The 25995-nt window shown below is 29.6% G+C and overlaps 1 protein-coding gene across 1 annotated transcript; it reads right to left on the bottom strand.

Annotated features, from left to right (window-relative positions):
* Positions 1 to 4764: 4764 nt before the first annotated feature.
* Positions 4765 to 13805, bottom strand: LOC125070055 (ribonucleoside-diphosphate reductase large chain-like). Its single transcript, XM_047679731.1, has 3 exons — positions 13762 to 13805; positions 9541 to 9754; positions 4765 to 8369 (listed from the first exon to the last, which is right to left on the bottom strand). The coding sequence occupies exons 1-3, from the start codon at positions 13762 to 13764 to the stop codon at positions 8146 to 8148; spliced, it is 441 nt and encodes a 146-aa protein (XP_047535687.1). The 5' UTR covers positions 13765 to 13805; the 3' UTR covers positions 4765 to 8145.
* Between the last annotated feature and the right edge of the window lie 12190 nt (positions 13806 to 25995).

Here is a 25995-nt window from a genome sequence, read left to right as displayed (position 1 = left end):
TTTGAAGTAATTTAAAAGTAATATCATTATGGTGTTATTAAGGTTTATTTTTGATATCAGTAATATGTAGTAGCCGCTCGTTTGCTTTTGGAATAGATTGAAAAAAAATATAGTAAATGACCGGATAAAAATTGGTGGATTGCATAATTCACTTAAATTGAGGAAACATGGAAATAACTTTACTCAGAAACCAAAAGATTCACTATAAAAGGATTAACATTTTACTTATGGGCTAGCTACCTATAGGCTAGTTAGGGCCTAGTTAGTCAACTTTCAATTGACTACAGCACATTGTACTGTCGGTTTGTTTGTACTACAGTTTCACGATAGCAAATAACGTGTTTTGGTTTTAAAAAACACATTTGCCTAACGCAAGAGGCGATTGATTGAACTTTGTGGGGAAACTCTGCTTCTATATAACTAATGAATAAAATATATGAAGTGCTAATAAAAAGTTCAAATAACATAAAAACTTTTTACGAATATGAAGTTTTATGCAGATAGCTCGTTAGAGTTGAATTCGTTACAAACTTTATTTTAAAGTTTAGTAGATTAAATTTCAACTTTGTCTATAAATAATTAAGATTGAAAATTAACTAATCGATATTGGTGTATAGGCTAGTTATATGCATGGTATGTGTGTAATGTAAGCCTAAGGGGTATATAGAAATGGGGGTAGATTTGTCTTGTGATTGACTGTTCGTAACTTCATTGGTAATATTGTCCCAACTTAACCTTGTGGACAAACTTATGTGAACACTTATTACCTTCATTCTACAGCAAATATTGATAGTGATTACTGATTACGGAATCGAGAGGCGTGATAATAAATGTGGTACACGAATAAGGCATTGTTAATCTCAATCAATAGCTCGTTAACGTGGATTACAACAGCGGGAAAAGTGTGAAAATCAGTACCTAGCAAATCTACCTCAAAATCTTCTTTATCTTACCTTCATATTATTAAATATAAAGGTTTTAAGAGTATAAAAGAGATAAATGTATTTTATGTCAATCGTCACTAATGTTTAGTCCGTAAGTATTTTTTTAAATTCCTGCTCACTTTTCTAAATTATGGTGCTCTGTCTCTTTCTTGTTTTGGAGGTTATTTTTATATCTTTCGCTGTTTTTGTTATAGTTATCTTGTTGTCAAGAAAAAAATGTTTGATATGGACATTTTTATTCGTTTTTTAATGGAATATTATTATCATACTTTATTATCTGTGTGTAGACAAATGTATTTTCAGATACTGTATTATAAATGAATAAGAATTAGAATAACAATGTTGATGTTAGACAATACTCCTAAGTTAAATATCAAGATTGTTTGACATTGTATCTAATATCTATGGTTTGTAATGTGTCAGTTATAGAAATATAGATAATTTTCGCGTCTGAAACGTTAAATATAAAACGATGCACTCAGTTTTACCTTTAAAGCTTATCATATTGCGCACAATGAAGTTTCTCTTCAAAACTAAGTGTATAAATGTTATTAAAGACTAAATACTTATTGTCTATAAGTGTGAAAATAGTAATAGTAGGAATTTTATTTCTCCACAATGACTGTCTTTCTACATAAGTCGTACAATTAAGAACACGTTAGCATCCTGGACTGGATTGAAATCGGGATTACGAACACAATAATAAACAATACTTATAATTCGTGATTTGCTTTAAGAAAATAGTGGCAAAAGAAGTAACTACAACTATTTGTATGTCGACTTATTTAGTAACTTAAGTAAATGTTTAATGTTATAAATCTTGATCATACGACCTTGAATAGCTAATTCTGATTGGTCGGCGATTTAAATGATCCGTTACAAACGTGCTTCGATTGGCCGACACACGAATATCGCGGTCGAAAAATTTTACTCGAATTCAAATTGTTGTTTGTAATCTTCTAATATAATTAGTATTATATTAATATGTGTAGTATTTTCGATGTAAAGTGTATTATAATTATACAGTAATTGCTTTACTTACTAGCTGGCTAGGCTACTCTTAAATTTATCAATGACTGTCTGACATGGGCTGTCTCTTTTTATATCATAATTCATAAATTGAAGTTCCAAATTCAAAAATTTCGAATCTGTCGACTCTTGATTAGAAACTTAAATTACGGATAATTTTTTAAACAGCCCTAATTATACCGATGAAATTGTCGAGTATTATTAACTTGTAATTCTTAATAGATGGCGCTTTACAAACGTCACTTTTGACGTTTTCGGTAACTTTTGGAGTATAGAAAATATTACGTACTCTTTTTTTTAATATGTCTATAGCCTATATAGATAATTAAATTAATTAGATGAGAAGATATAGAATTCTTTTAATTTTTCATAGATGTAGCTTGGGAATTGAATGAATCGAAAGTGTCTTATTAGTATATTCTTGGCTTTCATAAGAAACGGATAGTTGAATGCAAGTATCTACCGAATTTATAACTATCAATTTAAAAACTCAAAATCTTTCAAACTATATACTGGTTAGAGTTTAGTCACTTACTCTAAAAATAGGAAATTTTGATCTAGCATAAAAAGTGCTTAAAATTTTCGCGGTACTTGCATCTAATTAGGTATCGGTAAGACATAGAATACTTATGAGATGATTAAGAGGGTCGAAAGTATTTCCGTTATTATTTTTGGAAGCTTTTTACTTTGTACTTGTGATTTTTCTTAATAACCGAGTGATCCTTGGCATTACATTATATTTTTTAAATATTTACAACAAGTATCAAGTAACTATGTTTTTTACAATTCTGTATTATGGACCATTTTTTGTTTTAAGTTGTTCCTATGGGTTTATTTGTAATTTTATACAAATAAAGGCACACTAAGCGCTGTACGTGAAATTCGAGATTAATGAAAGTCTAGAGTTTTAATTGGTTGGGAGTTGTATTGATCTCGATTAAAAAAAAAAAAACTGAAGTTGAAAGATAAAAACATATATCATAATAAGTTCAAACCTTAAAAACATCTTGTATTTAAAATATTTGGAAAAAATTAAAATATTTTTTTTGTAAAGGTTCTTAGAATGAACTTTAGATTTGCTGAAACTAAAAAAATTATTAGATTTGTTACTAGTCCGACTTATTAGTTATTAAAACGTTATGTCAAACCCCTTTTTTGTTTTGCACAATATTATTTTTAATCGATAGATCCAAATTGTGTACGTAGACTTAGTGTGTAGTACAAAATTAACAAAAAAATAATTTTTGTCTTCGATATTTAAAATAAAGAATGTAAATCACTAATGATAGATGTTTATAGAAATAAAGATCGAAAACACTGCATGACCAAAGGGAAGCGACGCACAACATGTAGAATTTCCACATATCAATTCGGTCTTGTGGAAGCGTTTGATTTATGAAGCGAATTCTTTGTTGAAAACACTTTTGTTTGTCATACAACCTTAACTCTGGTTAAACGAGACAAGTCAGATACTTCACAGTCATATCAAATATATTTTTCGCTTTGCTTATTGGTCGTGTACGTGTTCGATCCCATATAATAATTGCTATTAATCAGAAACCGTGTTCAGATCAGGTGCCAAAACAATTGGCTAAATGTCGTTATTGTGTGTTATATGTGCTACTAACTATGTCTTTAAAATTTCATGTGCTTTAAAAAGTTTAATATATAATTAAGTCGAATTATGTAACTGCCTAACGCCCTGACTTTGTCTATCGTACGTGTACGTGTTCATCATATTCAACAGTTTGCATTTGGACATGTTCATTATGCACACGTTTCTGTGGCCTGGTTAGGTAATGAGGGCCAAAATCTATAACCCTTAATTTTGGTTAGTCAGAACAGAGTCAAAGTTGTATCGGAATATAATTGGAATCGTATCGATATAAAAGTTGGAATTTGTCCTCAGTTACGATTAAGCCGAGGAATTAAAATTTGGGAGGATTAGTCGTATATGGATCGGAATTGATTTGGAACGTATCATTGCCGTTACAAGTTAGTAGAATTGGCCCCCAGATGCTGGTATTGAGAATGTTAAGCTGCCATCAAATATGCCGTTATATCAAAAAATATATATATTTGGTATGTAGTAAAATGATATGTACTGTGACCCATTTAGGACCAGGCCATAAATTTCAGCACCTCAAGTGTATTTACTTTATTTTCTGTCAAATGTTTATATATCATTATTAAATTTAAAACGACTAGTTGTCATCTTAATAGCTTATCAGCCCTGACTCTTTAAATCATTAGCATAATACTTAGTTTCATAGTCTTGCATATTCATCAACTCTGTTATCGATATAAAGAAATATATTTTAAATATTACTGTATAAGAATATATGTTAAATGTATGATAATAAAATGTAAAATTTATATCAATGGCTTTTCATAACCTTCACAATACAAATTAAAAATAGATTATTGACCAGAAGTGAAATAGGCTTTAAAAAAAACAACACGAATTTAAATTACTTAAAAAATAGCTCTAACTTTAAATTTATCTTAATATAAATAAATCACCAAATCATACTTTTTGAAGACAACTACTTACTTAAGCTTAAAAAAAAAAACAAATAAAACAACGAACACTTTTAACAAATTACAAGTCGCGCTAAAATCTGTCCGATGCCAATAAGAAAAAAATGGCGGTATAATACAGAATAGCGCGTTTTTTTTTTAAATTAGTGTTGCCAGTTGTATTGATAGAGGAATCTACTAAATATTTTAGGTTATTTAAATTATGGGAAAGTTGGAAATAGGTTTGCATAATAAAATTACATCGTTTATATTACTGTTATTCCTGAGAACAACATTCGTTTAATAACAATAACATGTAACAACATTTTGTGCGTTATTCTAATTTGTTCTAAATCACCAGGTAGTTCCTAATAAGAGCATAAAACAGATGTAGTGAGAAAAAAGATGAGCAGTGCGATTCTGTAAGAATTTATGTCACACACGTGAAATGTTGACAAACGACGTTTAGTACGTGTATCTTATTAATTTAATAATTATTATAGTTAATGTACATATGTAATGAAATGTATCACATTATGATATTTCACGCTTGTTTTCTGAGTTGTGTTTCGAGTTTCTTCTTACAGAATATCTCTACTAAAAAGAATATATATAAAAACATAAAGAAGAAGCGAAGCAAATAAAGAAAGAATTGCTTAATACTTATTACGACAAAAGCAAACAGATAGTATGAAGTAGAAGAAATAAAGAATTGTAAAAAGATAAAACAGTACAAGTGTAAGTGACGGAAAAAAGAAATGAAGTAACAGAATCAGAAGTTATAGTAAATCAAAGAATATATATCAGTATTATGCATTGTTTAATAGTAAATATGGAAAAATAGAGAAGAGAAGAGAGGTAAGAAAGTTACAGAAAAGAATAGAACATAAGTACTTATATAAAAAGATGATATAGTAAATGAATAAAGTGAAATATATAATATATATAAGAATATAGAGGAGAATAGGTAAGAATACGAGTCAGCACAGAAACGGTAAATGAAATTTTAAATATCAACAAATCAATGTAGCTATTTTATTATAGCATGACTCTTGTGAAGTAAGAGAAAATATTCCCTAAGATATATCGTAAAAGCAATAGATGATAGAGATGACAGAGTAAAAAGATAAGTAGCTCAAGTATTTTGATAGATTAGAAATAAATATGCTGTGAATAAGAAGATAAATAATAATCGGTACTATATCGAAGTCATAGGATAGTAAATATATACCAATGAAAAATAAGAAGCAGAATTAGAGTCAAAAAGATGAAAAACGAAAAAGAAATAATAGTGTTTTTAAAAAGTCACAAAGAAAAAGTAAATAAATATAACATGGATACAACCTAAATAAAAGAGGCGTACAATTTTGGCGACCTTATATATCGCTACGTAGCGATCTCTTCCAGGCAGCTAACGGTGTAGTTTAGAATAGCTCATAGAATATGAGGTGGGTGGTACTGTAATAATAGATAAAAAAATAAACAAACAAATATTTTGCTCTAGATATTATAGATATTTAAAAGTAAAAACTATTAAAGATCGTGAAAAGAAAACAAGAGATAGGAGGTATTTGCGAAGAAAGAAATTAAACAGATAGAGTAAACAATGCAAGATATTTAAGACATTAAAAGAGAAAAGTAAAAAGAATTATTTCATAAGAATGATTTGTATTAATATGAAATTATGAGGAATAAGTTATTGATAAGTTTTGACATTATATCAATAATGGTATTAATATGATAACATCAAGGAAGTGATGACGTGGCATAAAATGATTTCTACGTAATATTAATGAGATGTAAATGTAATAGAAAGATCAATTGTGATAATGATTAATCTTTTTCAAGAATTTCAATTGTAATTGGTGACATAAGGAACAGAATAAAAAAGAAACAGATGTGATATGATGTGACTTTATAGGAATGATGTGAAGAAATTTAGTAAGTAAGTATAAAAATTGTATTTTAATAAAATAAGTATAATGTTAAATGATTGAGTGATAGTCAGAGAAAGTCATATGAAAATGTATCAAGATTAAAAAAAGTATATCAAACGTAGAAAGAGTTGCTTAAAGAAAAATCAAGGTAAGTAAAAAGTAACAGTAATGAGAGAGAAAATGAGTATGAAAAAATTATAATTGAACACATAGAACGATGTAATGTAGTAGAATTATGAAATGAAATTAAGAAAGAGATTGTTTAAAGATCAAAAGTATGAGACTTTACGAAAAAAGTAAAGTAAAAGTGAAGACAGAACATAAATAATTATTATAAATAATAAAAATTGTAAAGTAGAAATAGCACGTCAATAGATAGAGCAAGAATAGAACAAAATAAAATTAAAAAAAGAAACAAGTAAACAACAAATTAGCTTTATCATTGAAATATAATAGAAATAATAATAGAGCAAGAGAATTTAGAGAAATGATTTATGGCTGAATTAAGTGAGAATTAGGTAGAACGAAAAAGAGAAGATTAAAACGTAGGTGAGTAGAGAACAATTAAAGAATGAAAAATATGAATGTTTGATAAAATCTGAATTTAAGTGTAAAGTTAAGGTAAAAGTAAATGAACGAAATTCAAGATGAAAAATGTGATAAAGAAGTTAAAAGAAATAAAAAAGATTAAATGAAAAAATATGAAACATAGTAAAAAATAAATGTAAAGAGAAAATGGGACGATGAACTTTATTGTGCCTTTGTTATAAAGACAAAGTTAAAGATGAATTGAATGAAGTCAAGTGTGAAGAGTAAAATTAAAGATTTGAAATGAACAATAGAAAAAGAACAATAAGAAGTGAAGTTTCAAGTGAAGTAAAATAGGTAAAGAATAAGAAATGAAAATAGAACATATATTTAAACGATCATTAAAAAAAGTAATACGGAAAATGAAGAAAGATTTAGAAGAGCAAACTAAATTAAAATTAATTATAGAAGAATTGACAGCGTTTAAAAGTGAATAGTTTAAGAACATTAGAATAAATCATATTACATGTAGTGTGATTTTATATGTATCAAAGTTGAAATAGGAGCAACTATTGAATACATCGGTTGTTCTTTATTATATAAGATAAAAAAAGTTAAAAGTAGAGCAGAATGTAAAAGCAAAAAGCATAGTATAGAGCGTGAAGTGAAGCGTGAAGTAGCGGAAAGGGTATAGATGAAAGAAGAAAAGAAATAATAGATAAAAACAGAGCGTTTATATATAAAGAGGAAATAGATAAAGAAAAAAAGATAGAGTTAATAGAGTGAAATATGCAAAAGAAAAAGATAAAGCAGTGAGAAGTCAAGATGTAGAAAAGATTTATAAAAAGGTGTTATATAAATTTGAACTACCCTGGTGGCATATCACAGTGTACTTTGTCAACCTAAATCTAATGTAGAGGAACATTATTGAAAAAGTGCTTAGCGGAATTCACCGTTTGAAACAAATGTGCGGTAATTCGGCTTACAATTAAAATAATTATATCACTTGAAAATACTGTCTTTGGTAATTCGAGTTTTGATGCCATATCCAAAATTATTGGCAAGAATTTTTCTCATCTACTATTTCTAAGTCTTAATAGATTTTAAAAAAGATATTCTATAAAATACTGAAGTTTTGTACCCAATTCGCTCAACAGATATTGCGATGGGTGCATTCATTTTATATCCTACTTCCTATATCCCGATGTATCCTGGTTATTAACGGGATAATCGGCATACCAGCCGAAAGCACCGTTGTCCCCGGTGTGAGCACCGAAGTCAACGTATTCCCCGAAGTCTGGTGGTCTTTCGGCGTATTGGGAGACTGCGCCTATGTTGGTTTCACTAGAAGCCCCATCTTGCGCTTGTACTCTTGGGGCTTCTGGCGCAGGAGGTGGGGCGAGCGCTACAGCTGAAAATAATCACATATTTTACTTACCGGTGAAATTGTTTAAAATTAAAGGAATATTAGTGGTAATCAATTTGTTAATGATGCAATATTTACTTTGTCTTACATATTATAGACAGATAATACCTTCATCCATTTCTTTCTGTTTTTATATTTGTAGATAATAAGAAAAATAATCATACTTCGTGTTATACGAACACCAATTATTAAAAATAAAATTGTCTAAATAATTCAGATTATTATCCTGAATGAAACGAGTAATTTCATTCAGTTGTTAATTTAGTAGCGGAAGGCAATCTGGTACTATAATTACGACGACTATGGATCGAAAGTGGCTTGCTATCGTAGTTACATTGCAACAAGGCTCGGTTTGCATAACCCCACTTAAAATTCTAGGGGGGAACTCCTTGTTGCGTCCAAGTTGTATAATCTATTGCTTATTAAATTGAAAATAAGTAAATAAAATCGTATACCGAAGGTATCTTTATTCGTTTTTTTATACCGAGAATATTAATTTTGTTTTGTGATTTTAAGTAGTTTTTGGATACATTTATTGTTACAGTATTTAAAATTATCAAGTACCAGTAATATATTAAAAGAACAAACGATAACAATTATTATAGATAAATATTTTATAAAACAATTGAAATAATATAACGAACATTTATTATTTACAAATAGTGTACCAAATGTAAAACGAGTTTGCTCCGTGTACTAGAAAGTCGGTAATCCTTTGTGACGGTGAAAGTGACGATGATTGATAACCGTATGACTCGCTTATTACGCTCTCTTTGACATTTACTAAACTAAACTTTGTACTTAGGAAGTCACGGCTTCAACCTTCGACCTTTCCAGTTGTGTATTGTCATTCAGTTATATTGTGTATCGAGCTTTATTTTATATGGAAATTTATTTGCTCTAATTCCAGCGGAACGCAAAAAACTACATTACGCTGTTTAATGTTATTTTTTGTATAAAAATAATTGCAAAATGAAAGCTACGTTTAAATCGTGACTCCGCAATTGAGTTTAAAATACTGACAATCAAATGATTTAACCGTGTAGAGTTGTTATCGATAAAATTTATCAATAAAGCCGTTCGTATATTAAGCAAGTCAGATAGGTTTTATATTTAAATTAATTCTTCTAGTTATAAGATAAAGAATTTCACTTACTTCCTTGCTGGTAGTTCTGTAGTGGTATCGGTTGATAATTGTCTTCATACAAAGCTTCTGGCAGTTGCGGTGGTGGCGGAGCCAGTGTTTGCCTCGGAACCCGTCGAGCTCTCAACGCTGTGAGGTCCACGAAGGCTATCTGGTCCGCGGGCACCGCTATGTATGAAGGGAGGGCGCATGCTACGGCTATGCAAGCCGCGAAAATAAGAGAAAGCTGTAAAAAGAAAAATATAATTTAATATAATAGTTGCAATAAACTTGTGTTAATATCTAAATCCGATAGGTAATATCCGTTTATATAACATTTTCAGATTTTATCGTTTTAAATACTTTTTGAATTTCGAAAGCGTAGTTAATATGCAACATTATTTAAAAATGTATTGTACCTACTGATATTAGGTAACAGCGTATTGTAGTCTGTAGTTTGTATGTTTAAAAATTTCTGAATAGAATAGAAGTTTAAAACCCATTATGACCCGTGAGTAACGTTAGAGTCAACTAATGGATTTTTTCTACAAGCAAGTTCCAACATCATACAAAAGGGGGTTAAGGTTGTCCTTCGGTGATGATTAATGATGAAGACTCAAATATGATAGCTTTATGACATATCTTATCACCCGTTAAGCTATGTTGTGTTACGCATACAGAAAGCACGGAGAGTAATTGAAGTATGTCAGAGCAATAACGAGATGTGGTAAGGCTGGTCACGGACCGATGCGCTTGCGCAACCTACGTAATTGGAGCTTACGCTCGCACGGTTACTATCAAACACTATTGTTGTTTATTGTTCTTCATATATTTTTCTTTTAGATAAATGATAATTTGAATTTCAAGGTATAAAATTTCATAAGAGTTCGAGCGATTTGAAAGTGTGATAATAAAAATAGCAAGCGATTGCAAGTATTATCGCTCACGGACGTACGAAGTGTTTTCACTTTCCGGTTACGTTAAATGAATACATAATAGACATTTTAATTACTCGAAGAGTGTAGTTATGATACCATCGTTATTTCTATTTTCAAAATCATTAAACTTTTTTTTTTTTATTAGATAATGAAATAATAATAGTCATACTGTGTTAACTGTCGTCGTTTAAATTATTTACATGTATAAACATCGTTTTTCATTTCATGTGGGCAGCGTTTCCGACACACCTATAAACAAGAAGGTTGTATAGGCATCCCACGCGGCCCTTCTAATATGAATTTAAGTCTATTGCATAATCCTAAAATAAATAAACCTACACTATACAAAACATCATTAAAAATAACAAATAAAATTATTTTATTAATAATACCTTATTTACCTAAAAAATGCCAATTACCTAAGTTATATATATATACCTAAGTTTTGATTGTGAATGCAACATAATGGCAACATAAGTATCTCGTAAGTGTAATGTGGATATGACGAGATATCGTTCATTAAAAAAAATATTAGACGAATACAACAGAAAGTATATAAAACTATGTAAACGTGTAAACTTGTTAATATTATTTCTACTTCCGAATTATCAAGTAATATCGAAAAGCGAAATTGTTTTACGTAACATCTGTCCCACGAACGTTCGGCGCTGTCAGCGTAGTTCAGAAAATCGGAGATTGCGATACATGCACTCATTATTTTAGAAAGTAAAAAGTTCTGCTAATACTGGCAACTTGATACAGTTCAAATTTAAACATCGATTTTGGAATTAAATCGACTTTTTTCAATTAATTGTGTTGATATTTTATTGGTTTTGTTTTAAAAATTAAATAAAGTTTTTATCTACTAATATTATAAAGAGGAAATATCGTTTTCTTTGCAATCGATAAACTATGAAACCACTGAACCGATTTTACCAATTTAATCATTCTTTCACGATTAGAAAGCTACTTTATTCAGAAGTAACGTTATTATTATTTCAGAAATAATAAGTTGCAACATTTTTTATTTGTATGCCAAAGTCACGGGACAACGATCGATCATATTCTTGTAACCCGATATTAAATAATTTAATCTTAGTAATATTCGTCACACAGATAATTAACGACATTTATAATAATTTAAGACTGGCTCGCCCACTCCTGTCAACCTTCAATAGGTTCCGTATCAGTGAAAGGCTTCAATGCCAGTCGCGGTGACCATTGTGGGCAAAACTACAAAGAGTTAATATCTGTAAGTAACAAAATCAAGGTCTAGTTGCTAAAGCACTTTTACTTTTCTGGTTTAATGGAGTACGGAATATGGCAACGAGTATAATGAGTTAATGAAATTTTAATTACGCGCATGCTAACCGTAATAAAATATTTACAGTATAAAATACAACACAACAAGGAATTTATTGTACACAATCTCTTACTTTAATTTACTATCTCTTGCGTGGGGCTAAAAAGGATAGCTAGAAGTCCTGTCAAATTTGACATGTTTGGTTTAGAAATTGACACAATTCTATTTGAGAGAATTCTAGTAAATTTGTGCAGATTTCAGAATGATTTGATCGTCAAAATTGCTATAGCGCAACCTCAATTTAAATCAAAACCACTTTACTTGAAAAAAATTAACAAATAGTTTCAGTTAATTTGACCCGAATCGACGAAATGTGATTTAATGTAACCGCCGTTGATAAAGTAAATAGCAGTAATTTATTTTGAATAACCGAATTTCACGTTTACAGGGTTGCCATTAACCGGACCAAGGTGATCAACATTGCACGAATTCATTTTTACAGTTTTTATTGGGAAAAATGCAAATTATGTTGCAAATCATAAGTCTTTATGTTTATGTACAAAATGATTTATAAACAACGATAATATAACTCCTAAACTTCTAATTGTCTTAGAAATTATACCATATTTAATATATACTGTTGAAGCGTGAAAGGTTTTTAAAATTTTGCCTTTGTTCGTAACACAAAAAAAACATTCTTATTAGCTTAAAGAAGCATAGATTTTTTTGTACAGAACTATTGACATACTGGTCATTAACTAAATTGATTAGAATATTCAGTTATCATTTTTTTTTAATATTTTTTGACACTATAAGGGAACAAAAAAAGATTTCAACCGAGCTTATAAACAGTTAAAAATATTATTTTAATTAATAACAATGAAGTTGGTAGATTAAATATAAAATTAATTGGAAGGATCGAACTAACGCTTTACTAGAAACCTTTGTTCTATTTTCATTTTAAATCTAGTTACGCTTTAATAACTTTACTTGTGCAAACTCGCCTTACGATACCACCCAATTGTTGAGACAATTATTCTACCACTAAATTATATTTCAGGGAACTTAAACTAGTAGTGTAGTTACAGAGACAAGGGGCATAACATCTAGTTTCCTAGGTAGGTAGTGGAATGGTCAATATTTTTTACATTATAAATGGTTGGCGGTGACAATTTGATCATACGTCTTTCAACGTTTAATACCTAGGTATACAAAAAACAAGTAGTTTGTTACTAAATGATCTCTATCGTACCAAGTCAGCTTAATGAATGACAGTTATTATTGGTAAGTCAAACACCTTTGTAATTAATAAGCTTTCATCCGAAATGATTTCTCCACCCGTACTAAGTCACGTGCCTTCCTTAATCTCGAATATATTAATACTAAATATAAAATTTTAACATTAAAACTATAGCATATACTAAAATAATCTGTTATTTCAGTAAATGATACAGTTAAATATAACAACGGATGTAATATGAAGAGAAAAAAATGCATCGTTAAGTAAAATTACGAAAGATTGACTGCACTGGCCTTGTAAACTTAATATGTTAACGCTCTGATTCCGCGTTGATTGGTTAATTTAAGAAATACAAACAATTATTAGACAATTGCTTGTGGGCCGTGAAATTAATCAATCCTTTGCAAATATTATCATTAAAAAAAATCCTAAGCGTTGACAAAGAATAAATCTGTAATAAAAATTGAAATGTTTAAATTAACCAATTACATAAATACGTTAATATCCGATAAATATTAATTAAAATATTTAATATCAGATCAATTCTTTATCATAATTATACAAATTATAGTTAAATAAAAATTCTTTTGATGTATTAAAAATCGAATGATCGAAAAAAAAAATCTAATAAACTACAATATTTAAAAAAAAAAACAATGACTACCATTAATTTGGATTAGGAATGTATTGTTAACAAAGTGGACACTTGCAAAATTTAGTCACAATAAATATATACGATCCGTATTATAAAATTTAACACAAATAAAACTGACCATGCTCTCCGGTGTACCACTTCACTACCGCAGGGCGCGCTTGCCACAACTGAACTCGACGTTGCCGCTGCCACAATTTTTATACCAACCTTTCAAAGTTTCACTTTCTACTCGGCCCAGTCAAACGTGATCCACTTTTTTATGCCTTTAAAGGTACAAAGACAACCCCCAGGCGAATAACTGGCTATAGAGGGGTCAAAGGTAATCCGAGTACTATCGACTAATTACTATTAGATGAGCTGTTGCTGTGGTGGCTTTAAATTTGTTTTTGGCTACGGAGCTTTATATTAAAAATCTTAGGATTTCCCAGATAAAATTATATGTATTAACAATGATAGAGTTCATAAAAAGTTTATTAAAATAAGGCATCTATGAATAATAATTTTAAATCAAGCATTTTTATAGAAACAAATAAAAAAAAAAACAAACAATGGCAGTTAATATTTTCAAATAAATGTTCTAAATATGCAACGGCCCTTAGACACAACTACTTGAATTGAATTATTTGTATAATTATTTATACTGTTAATAATTTAAAATAAAAGTAATAAAATTATACTAAACGCTTTATGTCCAAGTCGACGGGAACATCAGCTTTTGTACGACTCCTTTCTCTTTAAAGTACTACGAAAATTCACTCCCTTTTACAAGTTATGAAGTTAAGAATAACGAAAAAAATATAATCACACGCCTGAGTTTAATTGTTAAGATTAATATTTAGTGTAATAAATAAGTAAAGTTAAATATTGTCTTGAATAAAGTCTATACTACGTTTAATAATATTGCCTGAGCAATTGAGCTTCGATCAGCGCTACACTACTACAGTACTCTAGTTATCGTAATTGTATTGTCTGTTGTTAAATGTTTAAATATATACTCATATAACTGATATCTTTCTTTTGTTGCTTTGGAGTAAAAGTGCAAAAAACGTATCATAGCCTTCTTATTGCCTCCACTTGACACAGGAGGGAAAAGTGCGTAGAATTACTACCACCATTCTTCACAAATGGTAGATTTTTAAATTGATTTAAATCAATGTTAATTATTTAAAACAAGATACTTAAATAACCGCTGAGAGGACTCGCTGGTTCGAACACTGAATTTTTATATGCTTGATTTGTGTTTATAATTAATCTCGTACTCGGCGGTGAAGGAAAACTTCGTGAGGAAATCTGCACGTGTCTAATATCAATGAAATTTCACCACACGTGTATATCCACCTTCAGCGAGGAGCGAGTTTGAATATATTCGCCCCAAAAGAAGAGGAGTATAGCTAAGACTGCTTACTTTTATAAATTGCAAATAATTCATGTACTTTTAAATTTAGCATTTAATCTTTAGATTTTCGTAAATATAAAAAAATATATACAAGAATGTATTATTTTATTCGTATTTGATTTTGTGTTAAATATTAAATTGCTTAAATTGTTGGTAATCATTATTTGTGTAATAATATAATGTCCTAGTTCAGTTCGGACGGTGAACTTTGATTGTATCAATGTTGCCAAGTTAAATATTATCCTAATGTCACGTACGATGTTGAACAAATCACTTAAAACTTGTAAACTATCCAGGTGTGACTATTAATATTTGTAATTTATTATTTAAGATTAAATTGACCATTTGTTTTATTCATGGAATATTATTTGAATACAACTATTGGAACACGAAATCATTTCACGATAGTTGTATATCCTGGTAAATTATTATTTATTCACTTGTGTCATTTTTCTTTTATTTTATTATTCTCCTGTCTAACATTTACGATAAGGGAAATAAGTCTCCTTATTTTTCACATGAGGCGGGTTAATTGTACACCTAATAAATCGAATTTACAATTTCTCGAAGAAATGCTGTTAGCACAACTCGGGGCCACTAGACCAATGAGGCAGTCGCTTCAAGTTTTTATCAAGCTAACGAAATGTATTATGTAATGTATAAATAATCTAATTCAGTATTTTTACCCAACAAATTTAACACATTGAAAAAAATAAGTGTCTTAAGAAGTAACCTACATACACTTATGATAAAGAATAGAGTCTTCAAATTTCATTTAATTTATTCAGGTGTCACTAAGTTATTGGGTAACGTTCGTCTTAATATCGAAACTGTCGCAATTAATATCATACGTGTGTACTGTGATGTCTACGGGAAATATAATTTATCTGTACTAATTTAAAAGGAATTCAGTATTTTTGTCTATTTGATTTTTTAGCCGATAGCTGAATACGAATGACGTTCTTAAATCGATTACACTTATTTTTATGAAATCGGATATATATAGCAATAGCAAAATATGAGTGTATTAAATATATAAATATAATAAAAATAGTGCATAAATAAGTATTTCTAACACTACTTATAATAATAGAACAATGTTATGCGAACATGTTATTATACACCTTTTTTTGACAAAGACGAGCATTTGTTACTGAACTAAGTAATTAAAAAGGAGGTTTTATTGTTAATTCTAATTCTATCCAATATGTTATTCTATTAATAATCATAGCTGCCAATGTTGCTGATAGATAGTAAAGTTTGTTAAGCATAAGCTTATTTCGCCAAGCTAGTTATACTGGTACAAAATTTTCTTGCATAAGTATACTAGTTAATCTTATTACCAGAGAAAACAAGTTCTATCGTGATGTGAAGATATCATTGCATACATTTTACTTGGTTACTTATATTATTGTTGTCTGTTTTTAATATATTTTTACAACGTAAAATTCCACAATTTTGTGTTATTTCATGAAATATATACACAGAAAAATAGATTAGAAATCGTTTTGGAGAACAACTGACATGCTTTATCACGGCCATGTTGCCATTTAAAAATGTATCACTGAAATGAAATAATCGAGCGTGTTCATTGATTTAATCCGTTCGTTTTCATAAAGGTAATGATTTTTATCTTATTTGGTAATGTTCGTTTTTCAATAAATAACAGGATATACCGCTTGTAGCGGTTTAAAAGGTATGGAGTGTCATTTGACCTTAGCTGTCCTTAATATTACAGAGATTAACTCCAACCTTGACTCAGTAAGAAATGTTGCAATATGTATTTACTTCCTCGTGTAGATAAAGTAAACTCGTATTAAAACCCGGCTTTGTTATGGTCATTATACTTGACATTTAATCTGTGGAGACTTTTTTACGATGTACAATTATTGGTCTTCGGTTTTGTAATTCTAGAAAATAAATCCTTTCGGAAATGTCACGTTGCTGTAAAATAAAAACCATTGACATTATCAGACGTTGACGTTACGAGATTAGCATTTTTTTTCAACATGTTTAATAATTTATTGAAATAAGTAACAATACTAAATAATTTACACCTTTATATTATTTTTGTTTTTGCAAAAAAAATATTTGAATTGAATATTTATTTATTTATTTATTTATTTATTTAATTAGGTTTGCTAGCAGTTGTTACATTTTGATGATACAATTTATTAATTTACATACTAATTACTTTCTAAATGTACAACTATATTAAAGCAAACACGACATGTACGATTAATATACATTCTGTTTAAGCGGTTCTAATTTGACAACAAAGTAAAAAAAAAAATGATCACATGGTAGGAAAAATTAATAATATTACAATTATAACAATTAAAATAAAGTTAAAACGATTTCTTACAATTTAAAATTTAAAATAAATTGGTTATTTAGATTACAATATCATCAATTTAATAATAGGTTAACAGTATTCAACAATAAATCTAGTCAACAGTTAGTCTAATCATAAAATACAACAATAAAATATTTAATATATCTTAAAATTAAATTATATTATGGCATGCATTGATAACGAAAACAATTAAAATAATTTATCATTCAATTATAATTATACAAATCATCATTTATCATCTAATAAGTTATAGAATTAAAATAGTATTGTTTCATAAATCGAATAAAAAATGTAGTTTATTATAACGTAAAATTTTGTATAAATTAAAAATTTGAAATTTGGACATCAATATAGAATTAGACGTTTTTAATTCGGTCTATAACTAGATGTCGGAACTTTGGGAGGCTTACAATGTTTAAATCTATTGAATCGCTGAAGTCATTGAGCAATTTGGACATTCGAGCAACTGCTGAGTGATTACCAAAAACTGTTTTCCGCCGTGGTGTGGAGAGCGGTTTTACTGGGTTACGAGGGTATCTGGATTTTGCTCTAAAGTTGAATTTGGATAGTAAATGGGGACAGTCAAGTTTGTTTCTAAAGATTTTATATAAGAATATTAGGTCTAATAAAGTATAATATAAAAATATAATACACGATAACGGCTTATATAGATGATTTGTTTAATGTTATTTTTACATACTATAAAGTTTATGTTATTTAATTAGTGCTTAGTTTTAACAAAATATATTATATTGTCTACAAATATACGTCTAAAGATCATTTGAGAATTATCCACGTGTCTTGTATAAGAATCTCTGCGTTGTACTCTTGACATTCTGATTAAAATATAAATAATTTAATAAAAAAAAGACATCACTTACAATTAAATCTTTACAGATATATTTTATATGCTTTTTGAACGATAATGAAACCTATTATTATAATTTAAATTTCGAGAATAATCCTATGTAAAAGAACTTTGAGACGAACAGCTGTTGCCGTCATTTGTCTGTCAATAAAGTTGGAGGCAGGTGGTCAGCGGAGCGACAGCTGGCGTTTGATCCAACGTCCAACGTCTTATTATTTATATAGTATTACATATAAGTACTGTAGAAAGGACAAAGACTTTATTAAATGCACTCGTTATTTGTGTAATTTCGTGTGGACATAAACTATTTAGGTACTAAATATTGTCTTTGAACTTCATTAATGTCTTCCAAGTTCTAATTTCTGGTTGGGGTTCGACATTATCTACGAATGTCTTGTTCAGACAAACATGGTAAATATCCCGTTTTAAATACTGTTAGTAATAAACGTTAACATTACAATTAAATTCATACAACATATCCTGCTTGAATATCAGTATGTAACGGTTTTAAGAAGAAATTAAAACTTGAAATTTGCTGCTATAGTAACGAAACGACACTTATTTATTTCTAGTTATAAATAATTAAATAAATTTTACCCCTTTCTTAAAAATGAGGACGAGATAGCAATGTCTTTATTTCCCCCTTTTAAAAAATATTCGCGCCAAATATTCTGCCAATGTCGTGACATTTAATGAGTAAAAGAGATGACACGTCTGAAAATAATCAATTTCAGTATTAAATATTTTATTCAAGTGTGATTTGACAAGACAAATACATGTATTACGGAAGAATCGAGCTTGCATTGTTTCTGTTATTAAAAATGTTATGATTATGAATTATTATGCTTGGAATGTGTGAGAAAAAATGTAATTTGAAGTGGAATTTCTTCTAGCGTTCTTGCAACAATTTCTTAAAACGTAATTTAACAGATTGTTGCAATTTGTACTTAAAATTATAACGAATTATTATATATTGTTCTTTTGACAATTGTAAATGTGTATACTTTATATTTAAAAACCTCGAGGAACATAGAAACAAATTAAAGATACCCAATATAAAACAACGAATTAACCTATTAGGTAAAAATTAATAAATATTGGACAACATCACATATATAGGTATTTTAGCTTTATTGTCCTTGGCCTCCCTTAATCCAAGCTACAGGGGATGCGAAAAGCCGGGGCGATAGTTAAGTCTTAAACCATCGGCTAAGCGTCCCAGAAGGTTAATGAATATCGTTTTGGGGAGATTACCAAAAAACTGTTTGCGTAAGTTGCGTGTTCACTTGTATGTAACTAACAAATCAGTGTATATATAAACAAATCTAGGAAGTCGATTTCAACGTAAACCATAAATTGTAGATATTATATACTTCGCAAAGAGATATATGTAATTATGATGACTATGCAATCATTTGGTACTATCCAGCTATTCTGCGAAAAATGTACAGTAGATACTCTTCGAAGGCTTTCAGCAAGTCCATTGAGTTTGGGTTCAGTTTCCTTATATTGTAAATTCCTTATCAATAACCTTTTTTTTTTACTTTTTGTAACCCATTTATAATTTGGAAATTAACTGAAATTAGACTTCTACTACCGAGTGCTTATTGATTTATGTTTAGATTATTGTTACACTGCATTTTGTGTCCAAATTTCCTGGTATTTATTGTAATTGTTATTTAGATTTTGGTTGAAAAAACGTATGTGCTTTGGTAATATGTCAGAACAATTATGGTAAATATTAAAAAGGTATTCTAACAGTATCATTAAAACGGTGAGATTGAGTTTTTAGATACGACCTTATAAGAAATAAGCTTTGATATTTATACAAAGCACCATATTTTAAGGAAAACCAGGAGCATTTTTGTCTCACAAAAACTTCAAACATCAAAGAGCAAATTTTCAAAATGATATGTTACGTGTTTTGAATGTAGAATATGTACTTAAAACAAGATACGAGTCTGACATCTGTCATCTTGACAGTTGTTAGTAAAAATTTGTAGTCAAAAGTTTGAGTCTTAATATTTATTTGAATATAGGCTCAACCTTGTAAAACAGTTTCTTAAATTATAAAAAAAATACTTATTACTATTCTTCAATTTAGAGTAAAAAAACATTTTAATTATAAGTTAAAAACATCCCATACTTGGTAAAAATTTTTATTGAAATTTATGTTACAACCTCTACGACCTTAACACAGCACGAAATATCACATCACAACCTACGAGTTAAATCTTATCATAAAAATCTTTGCTGTTTCGTTGTAGAGTAACGGCTATTACTCAATTGTTAAGAAAACTGCGTAGTTGAATCAAAACAATGAATTTTTGTAATACTATTGACCAACATATCTGAGAACCGAATCTTGAATTGAAATTCGTCAAGGAAAACTTTAATTTCACACCATATAACTAGACGTTATAACATATTTAATTAAACACTTAAAGGTTTTTTTGGGGCCTCGCGTGCTTTGTTTCAGACGATCATGGTCTTGTACTGTCACACCAGCTAGGAGAGCGGGAGGTTGAGATAGCTCCTTCGCGCCCTTAGGAGAGCTCCCCTGAGCAAAGGCTAGTTGGAGCAGTACATACATTATAAGATAGCGAACTCAAACCTTTCCTATTTGTGTTAAAAACGACCATCTAAGAGATAATTATGCGTGCGAATTTCACTTTAAACCAGTCATCTGATGCAAAACTATGACCACCGCTTATAACATTGGCGCTTTAAGAAGCATTGAGAATTTCTAACATCGTTAATTCTTATATTAAAAAGGAACACAAACAGTCACCCTAATAGTTAATCATTCTTAGTGTCAATGTTTACAAAAAATTGGGCGTTAGTAAGTTTGACCATTGTCATTGGAAGATGAGTTTGTAACGCAAATATCTAGAATTTGGTAATCCATACTAATATTAGAAAATACGAAAGTAAGTCTGTTACCTCTTCACGTTTGAACCGGTGAACCGATTTATATGAACTTTGGCGTGGAGCTGATTTAAGTCCCGGGAGAGGACATAGGCTACTTTTTTTAATTCACCCCTCGATTATGGTAAAATGGGGGCGTGTATTTCTATCAACAGTAAGGCTAAAGGTTAATTTTTATTAATTTTGCGCAGGTAAAACCGTTTAGCTAGTTCTTGTATCAATTGAAAATATAAAATTTAGTGGCAGATTATCTACTGTCATCGGATACGGTGTGACGTAACAGTCACGATCCGTCTTTCTGCTTCGACCGTTGTAATTCCGTACATCTTCCACGGTATTATATAGCTTTAGCACTTAACAGATAAACGGCGAAATTATCGTTCTAAGTGAGAAAGTTTTTATTTAAAGTCGTTTCTTTTACACATTATATAATATTTGAAATCTAAGTATCGCATACTATAAGATTATCTAAATAAATGTACGAATTCTTAGCGTAAAAACTAAAGAAATGTTTGATTTTTTAGACTATTATTCGGGAAGTTTTAAGTTATTAATTATTATATTGTTAGCAGACTTACTGTTTGTTTAAGAGTAAAAAGAGAGGTACCTAGGAAAGGTAGGCATTATGGAATATAAAATATTAATCATAGATGTCGTCATTATTGTATTGTCATTATTATTATTTGTTACGATAAAATCGAACCGACTATTTTATAGTATAAAGTTCGCTAATTGAAAATATTTGATTTTATGTTAATCTGATGGTAAGTTGTCACCACTATCTAAAGGCATTGGTACTATAAGAAATATTAATCATTCCCCATATCACCAATGCGCTACCATTCTTCGGAACTATGTTGTTATGACTCTTGTGAATCACTGGCTCACTCAAACTTCAGATCGGAATACAACAATACCTTACTGTTTGGCGGTAGAATATATGATGAGTGGATGGTATCTACCCAAACGGGAATGCATAAAGCCCTATCACCAAGTTCAACTAGGAACTTAAAAAAAAAATTTAAACATAGTTTGTATTATGGTGGCAAACTAGCAGAAGGCTCACCTGATGGAAAGTAATAAGCACTGCTCATGGACATCTTGGCTTGCAGGTGCGTTGCCGGCCTTTTAGGAAGGAGTACGTTCTTTCCTTGAAGGTCCCAAGTCGTATCGGTTCGGAAAAACCGCCAGTGAAAGCTGGTTCCCGAGATGACAGATTGGTGGTTTGAATAGAATTAAGATAGACATCTGTTGAAGTCCATAATACCATACTTTCTTCTCATCTCTACTGTCCTATTGAGAATGTAACTTTATGTGAGAAATTCTATTCGAGTTAGTCCACTTTTTTTAAATAATTTAATGAAATTTTCAAAGAAAATTTATCTTCCTTTCCTCTCTCTTATAGGTAATCCGATGAGACGAAATCACGATTCTAAAAGTTCAAATGGGACAAATTATTTGATATATTTTTTTATTACTGGTACTAGCGAGTACCTAAATATTTTATTATAAAATATATGTTAATAATTCTTATATAAATAAATTTAAAATAAAAAATACGGCGAGTCTAAAGACAAGTTACTCATCCATACTAAGTTATTAGTGAAATCCCGCTAAATACCTAACATGCTCGTCAACTACATTTTGTTTGTTCAGTTAGAGTTATTCAAATTCTCTACATAGTCATAGCAGAACTTTGAACTTAAGTGTCGTTTATTACAATTATAATTACCTACTCGTTTATATTTATTACAGATACTTTATATTTTATACGTTTCCATATAGTTATCTATTACTACGTGTATCAGCTATTTCAATTTGAAATAGGGAAGATACAAGACATAAAATATTGGGACAATTTTCCCATAGACGGGCGACATAACATACAGACGAAATAACTTTCACATTTTCGATTTATGTGGCTGCACTTGCTGAACTCTCTATTGCTGCCCTAATACGAGAATCAAATAATTCTATGCAATAATGTAACCGTCGTTGAGTAATATTAAATTTAAATTATTTATGCGTCCACGTGTTGCATGACGTTGATCTTTTATCGCGACTAGTGAACAATTTATTTGCTGTAATGTAAGGCTATGATTTTTAAAAATTAGCCCATTTATTTTTTAAATTGACATTATATTAATACTACTAATATTAAAATTGCGAATGTTTGGTTGGATGAATGTTTGTTAATATATCATGACGGAACAACTGTACGAATATGAATAAAATTTGGCAGAGGTAGGTTGTCTGGAATAACACTTAAGTGACTTTTTATTTCTAACAACTGCACAGATCGGTAACGCCCATCGAGCAAGGTATTTTTACTTACTCTTGACTGTATAAACTACATATGTCAAGCCTTCGGTTACGGGGCTCGCCTTTATCGCTCAGCGAGAGAATGTCACTGTACTTAGAAGTCAGAGCGAGAATGTAAATAAGCATTATGAAAATAATATATGGTATTGTAGTCGCGAAGTGCTGTTCAGGATTTGTAATTATTATCATTTTAATATATGGTGATATTGTTTAGTAAATGTTTTGTAATTATATTAATGAATAAAAGTAACGGCTTGCAAATATCCTTCTTATTTTTGGTGAGACAGTTTGAAGATTACGGATTCAGTACGCTGCGACAATGTGGGTTGGTGCATACACGTGGGGCAGTTTTTTTTTCTACAGACATGTGCAAGTTTGCTCGCAGGTTTTCCTCCACCACCAAGCATAAAATGAATGACATACAAATTAAGCACATGTAAATCAGTAGTTCTTGCCACTACGCAAATATTTAAAAATAAAAGATTCATTTACCGTCTAAGATATATATATATGTCTATTTTCAGATCAACAGAGAGTATAAGTACATTAATAGGTACTAAGTCACCATCCACTCTCTAGCAATAAAGCTATCCATGTTATCGTCTATATATGATAATGTTTATACATTATTGAGTAATTTAATTATTAATTATCGTAATTCGCTATAACCAATAAAAATATTTAACAGGTTCATACATTTATATATTGTCCACGGATTCAACGTTTTAGTAATACGTTCGTCACTAATAAATAAAAAAATAATTTGTGACCAAATTGATGGCAAGACATGTTTACTTTGACAATTATAACATCAATTGTTATATATTTTGTATAGAGACTTATAAATCTTTCTTCCTCTGTGATGTATTTATTTATTTTTAATACATATTATTTAATATTACAAAGCAACAAACTATACTATATAACTCTGGCGTACTGTCGTATCAATAAATAGATACAATTCATAGATATTAAGATAAACTTATAGCTAATTAGTATTTATTAATTAATTGGGATTATTCCTAACAGTGATTGATGATCGTAATGTATGAATTTTTAATAAAGCCATATGTGGTATGTTGAGAGAAAATTAAACACAGATTTTATCTGTTCGCCTGCAACCCTTTTATTCTTACTTCCGGTCAATTCATCATTATCTGTGTCTGTGATTTCCGCGGTCATGTCCGTTCTTCTAAATTTAAATGTCTTCTATTAAATTAACTTTAGTCAATCCTTGTAAAAGTGTTGCCATGTTGTTTAGAGGGGCGTAAAAATAAAAAACGAATTAATAATGATTGAATGTAACGAAGTAATAAAAACGACATATTCAAAAACCTGAGGAGCGAAAATTTAATTGTCGATAAAAAGAAAAATAACATATAATAAATAATTACATAAAATATTGTTTTTTTTTTCTAGTTTAGTTAATAGATGTTTTGCTTCACTGAATTCCTAGAATAACGCAAATATCAGTCTGATTCTTGTGAATGGTAGTTGTTTGTTATTGATATCGACTTTCGTAAGTTTAACTATAGGTACCTATTTATGTTTAGAACAAAGTCGTGTAAGTAACTGGTAGTCTTGTGAAAGTCTGATATAGTCAGCCACAAGTATCTGATTATAGTACTTTGATTTAGTTACTTATGAACGTTTCATACGAAATACATTAAAGAATCCTTTTGTTATACTTATGAAAAGTTTAGACATTATTCGGTGAAAATAATAATCATAACTTCTAATAAAATAAAGCCATATTTACTTGTGTAAAAAGAAAAGTTACGTGCGTTTACGGATTAACGTCACCGCAGCAACAATTTTTCGAATGCGCTAGTATAATATTTGTTTAATATTGCTATAATAACCTAATATAATCTAAAATGCTTCGTTCCTGAGATATCGACAAAATAAATATGGCAAATTAAGTCGTTTAAAACTAAGTGGCCTTTCGCAACAAAGCACAGGCACATCGTGATGTGCTGCAGCCCCTTCACGCCTTCGTTTTCTTAAAAAACACTCAAGACAAGATAGACAAGACCATATTGAGTCAGAGTTAACAGAGTGTATTTTGTGTCAATTTTACGCAATCAAATGTATAAATCAAATGTATGAGTCTAAGCCTTCTGCTAGAAGGTTGATCAAAAGAAACCACAGCAAACATATTGTTGTAATAAGGGACAAAACCTTTACCATATACGACACTACGTTTCCCCAAAATTAGTGCGGCAAAATTCTAAATCCAATCCTTTTTTTTGCTACCGTATACGTAAGTGCCAAAAAATATTTTATTTTATTCGTTATTTCTTTACGGTTGCTGAATATACGGTTGCTTATACGTTACTCATGTCATTGTGGTGAAACGAATGGATTGCTTAAATTTCTCATTTTATCTACATAATATTTTTTACAAAGCCGTTTATTTATAATGTACTTTTGCTTCTCTTTCTTGATCATTCATATTTTGTTTTTTTTTATTTTTTGCAGT

This window comes from Vanessa atalanta, chromosome 16 (genome assembly GCF_905147765.1).
Source record: "Vanessa atalanta chromosome 16, ilVanAtal1.2, whole genome shotgun sequence".
Classification (NCBI taxonomy): Eukaryota; Metazoa; Arthropoda; class Insecta; order Lepidoptera; family Nymphalidae; genus Vanessa; species Vanessa atalanta.
Note: the sequence above shows the minus strand (reverse complement) of the source record. Positions and strands in the feature narration are given on the sequence as shown.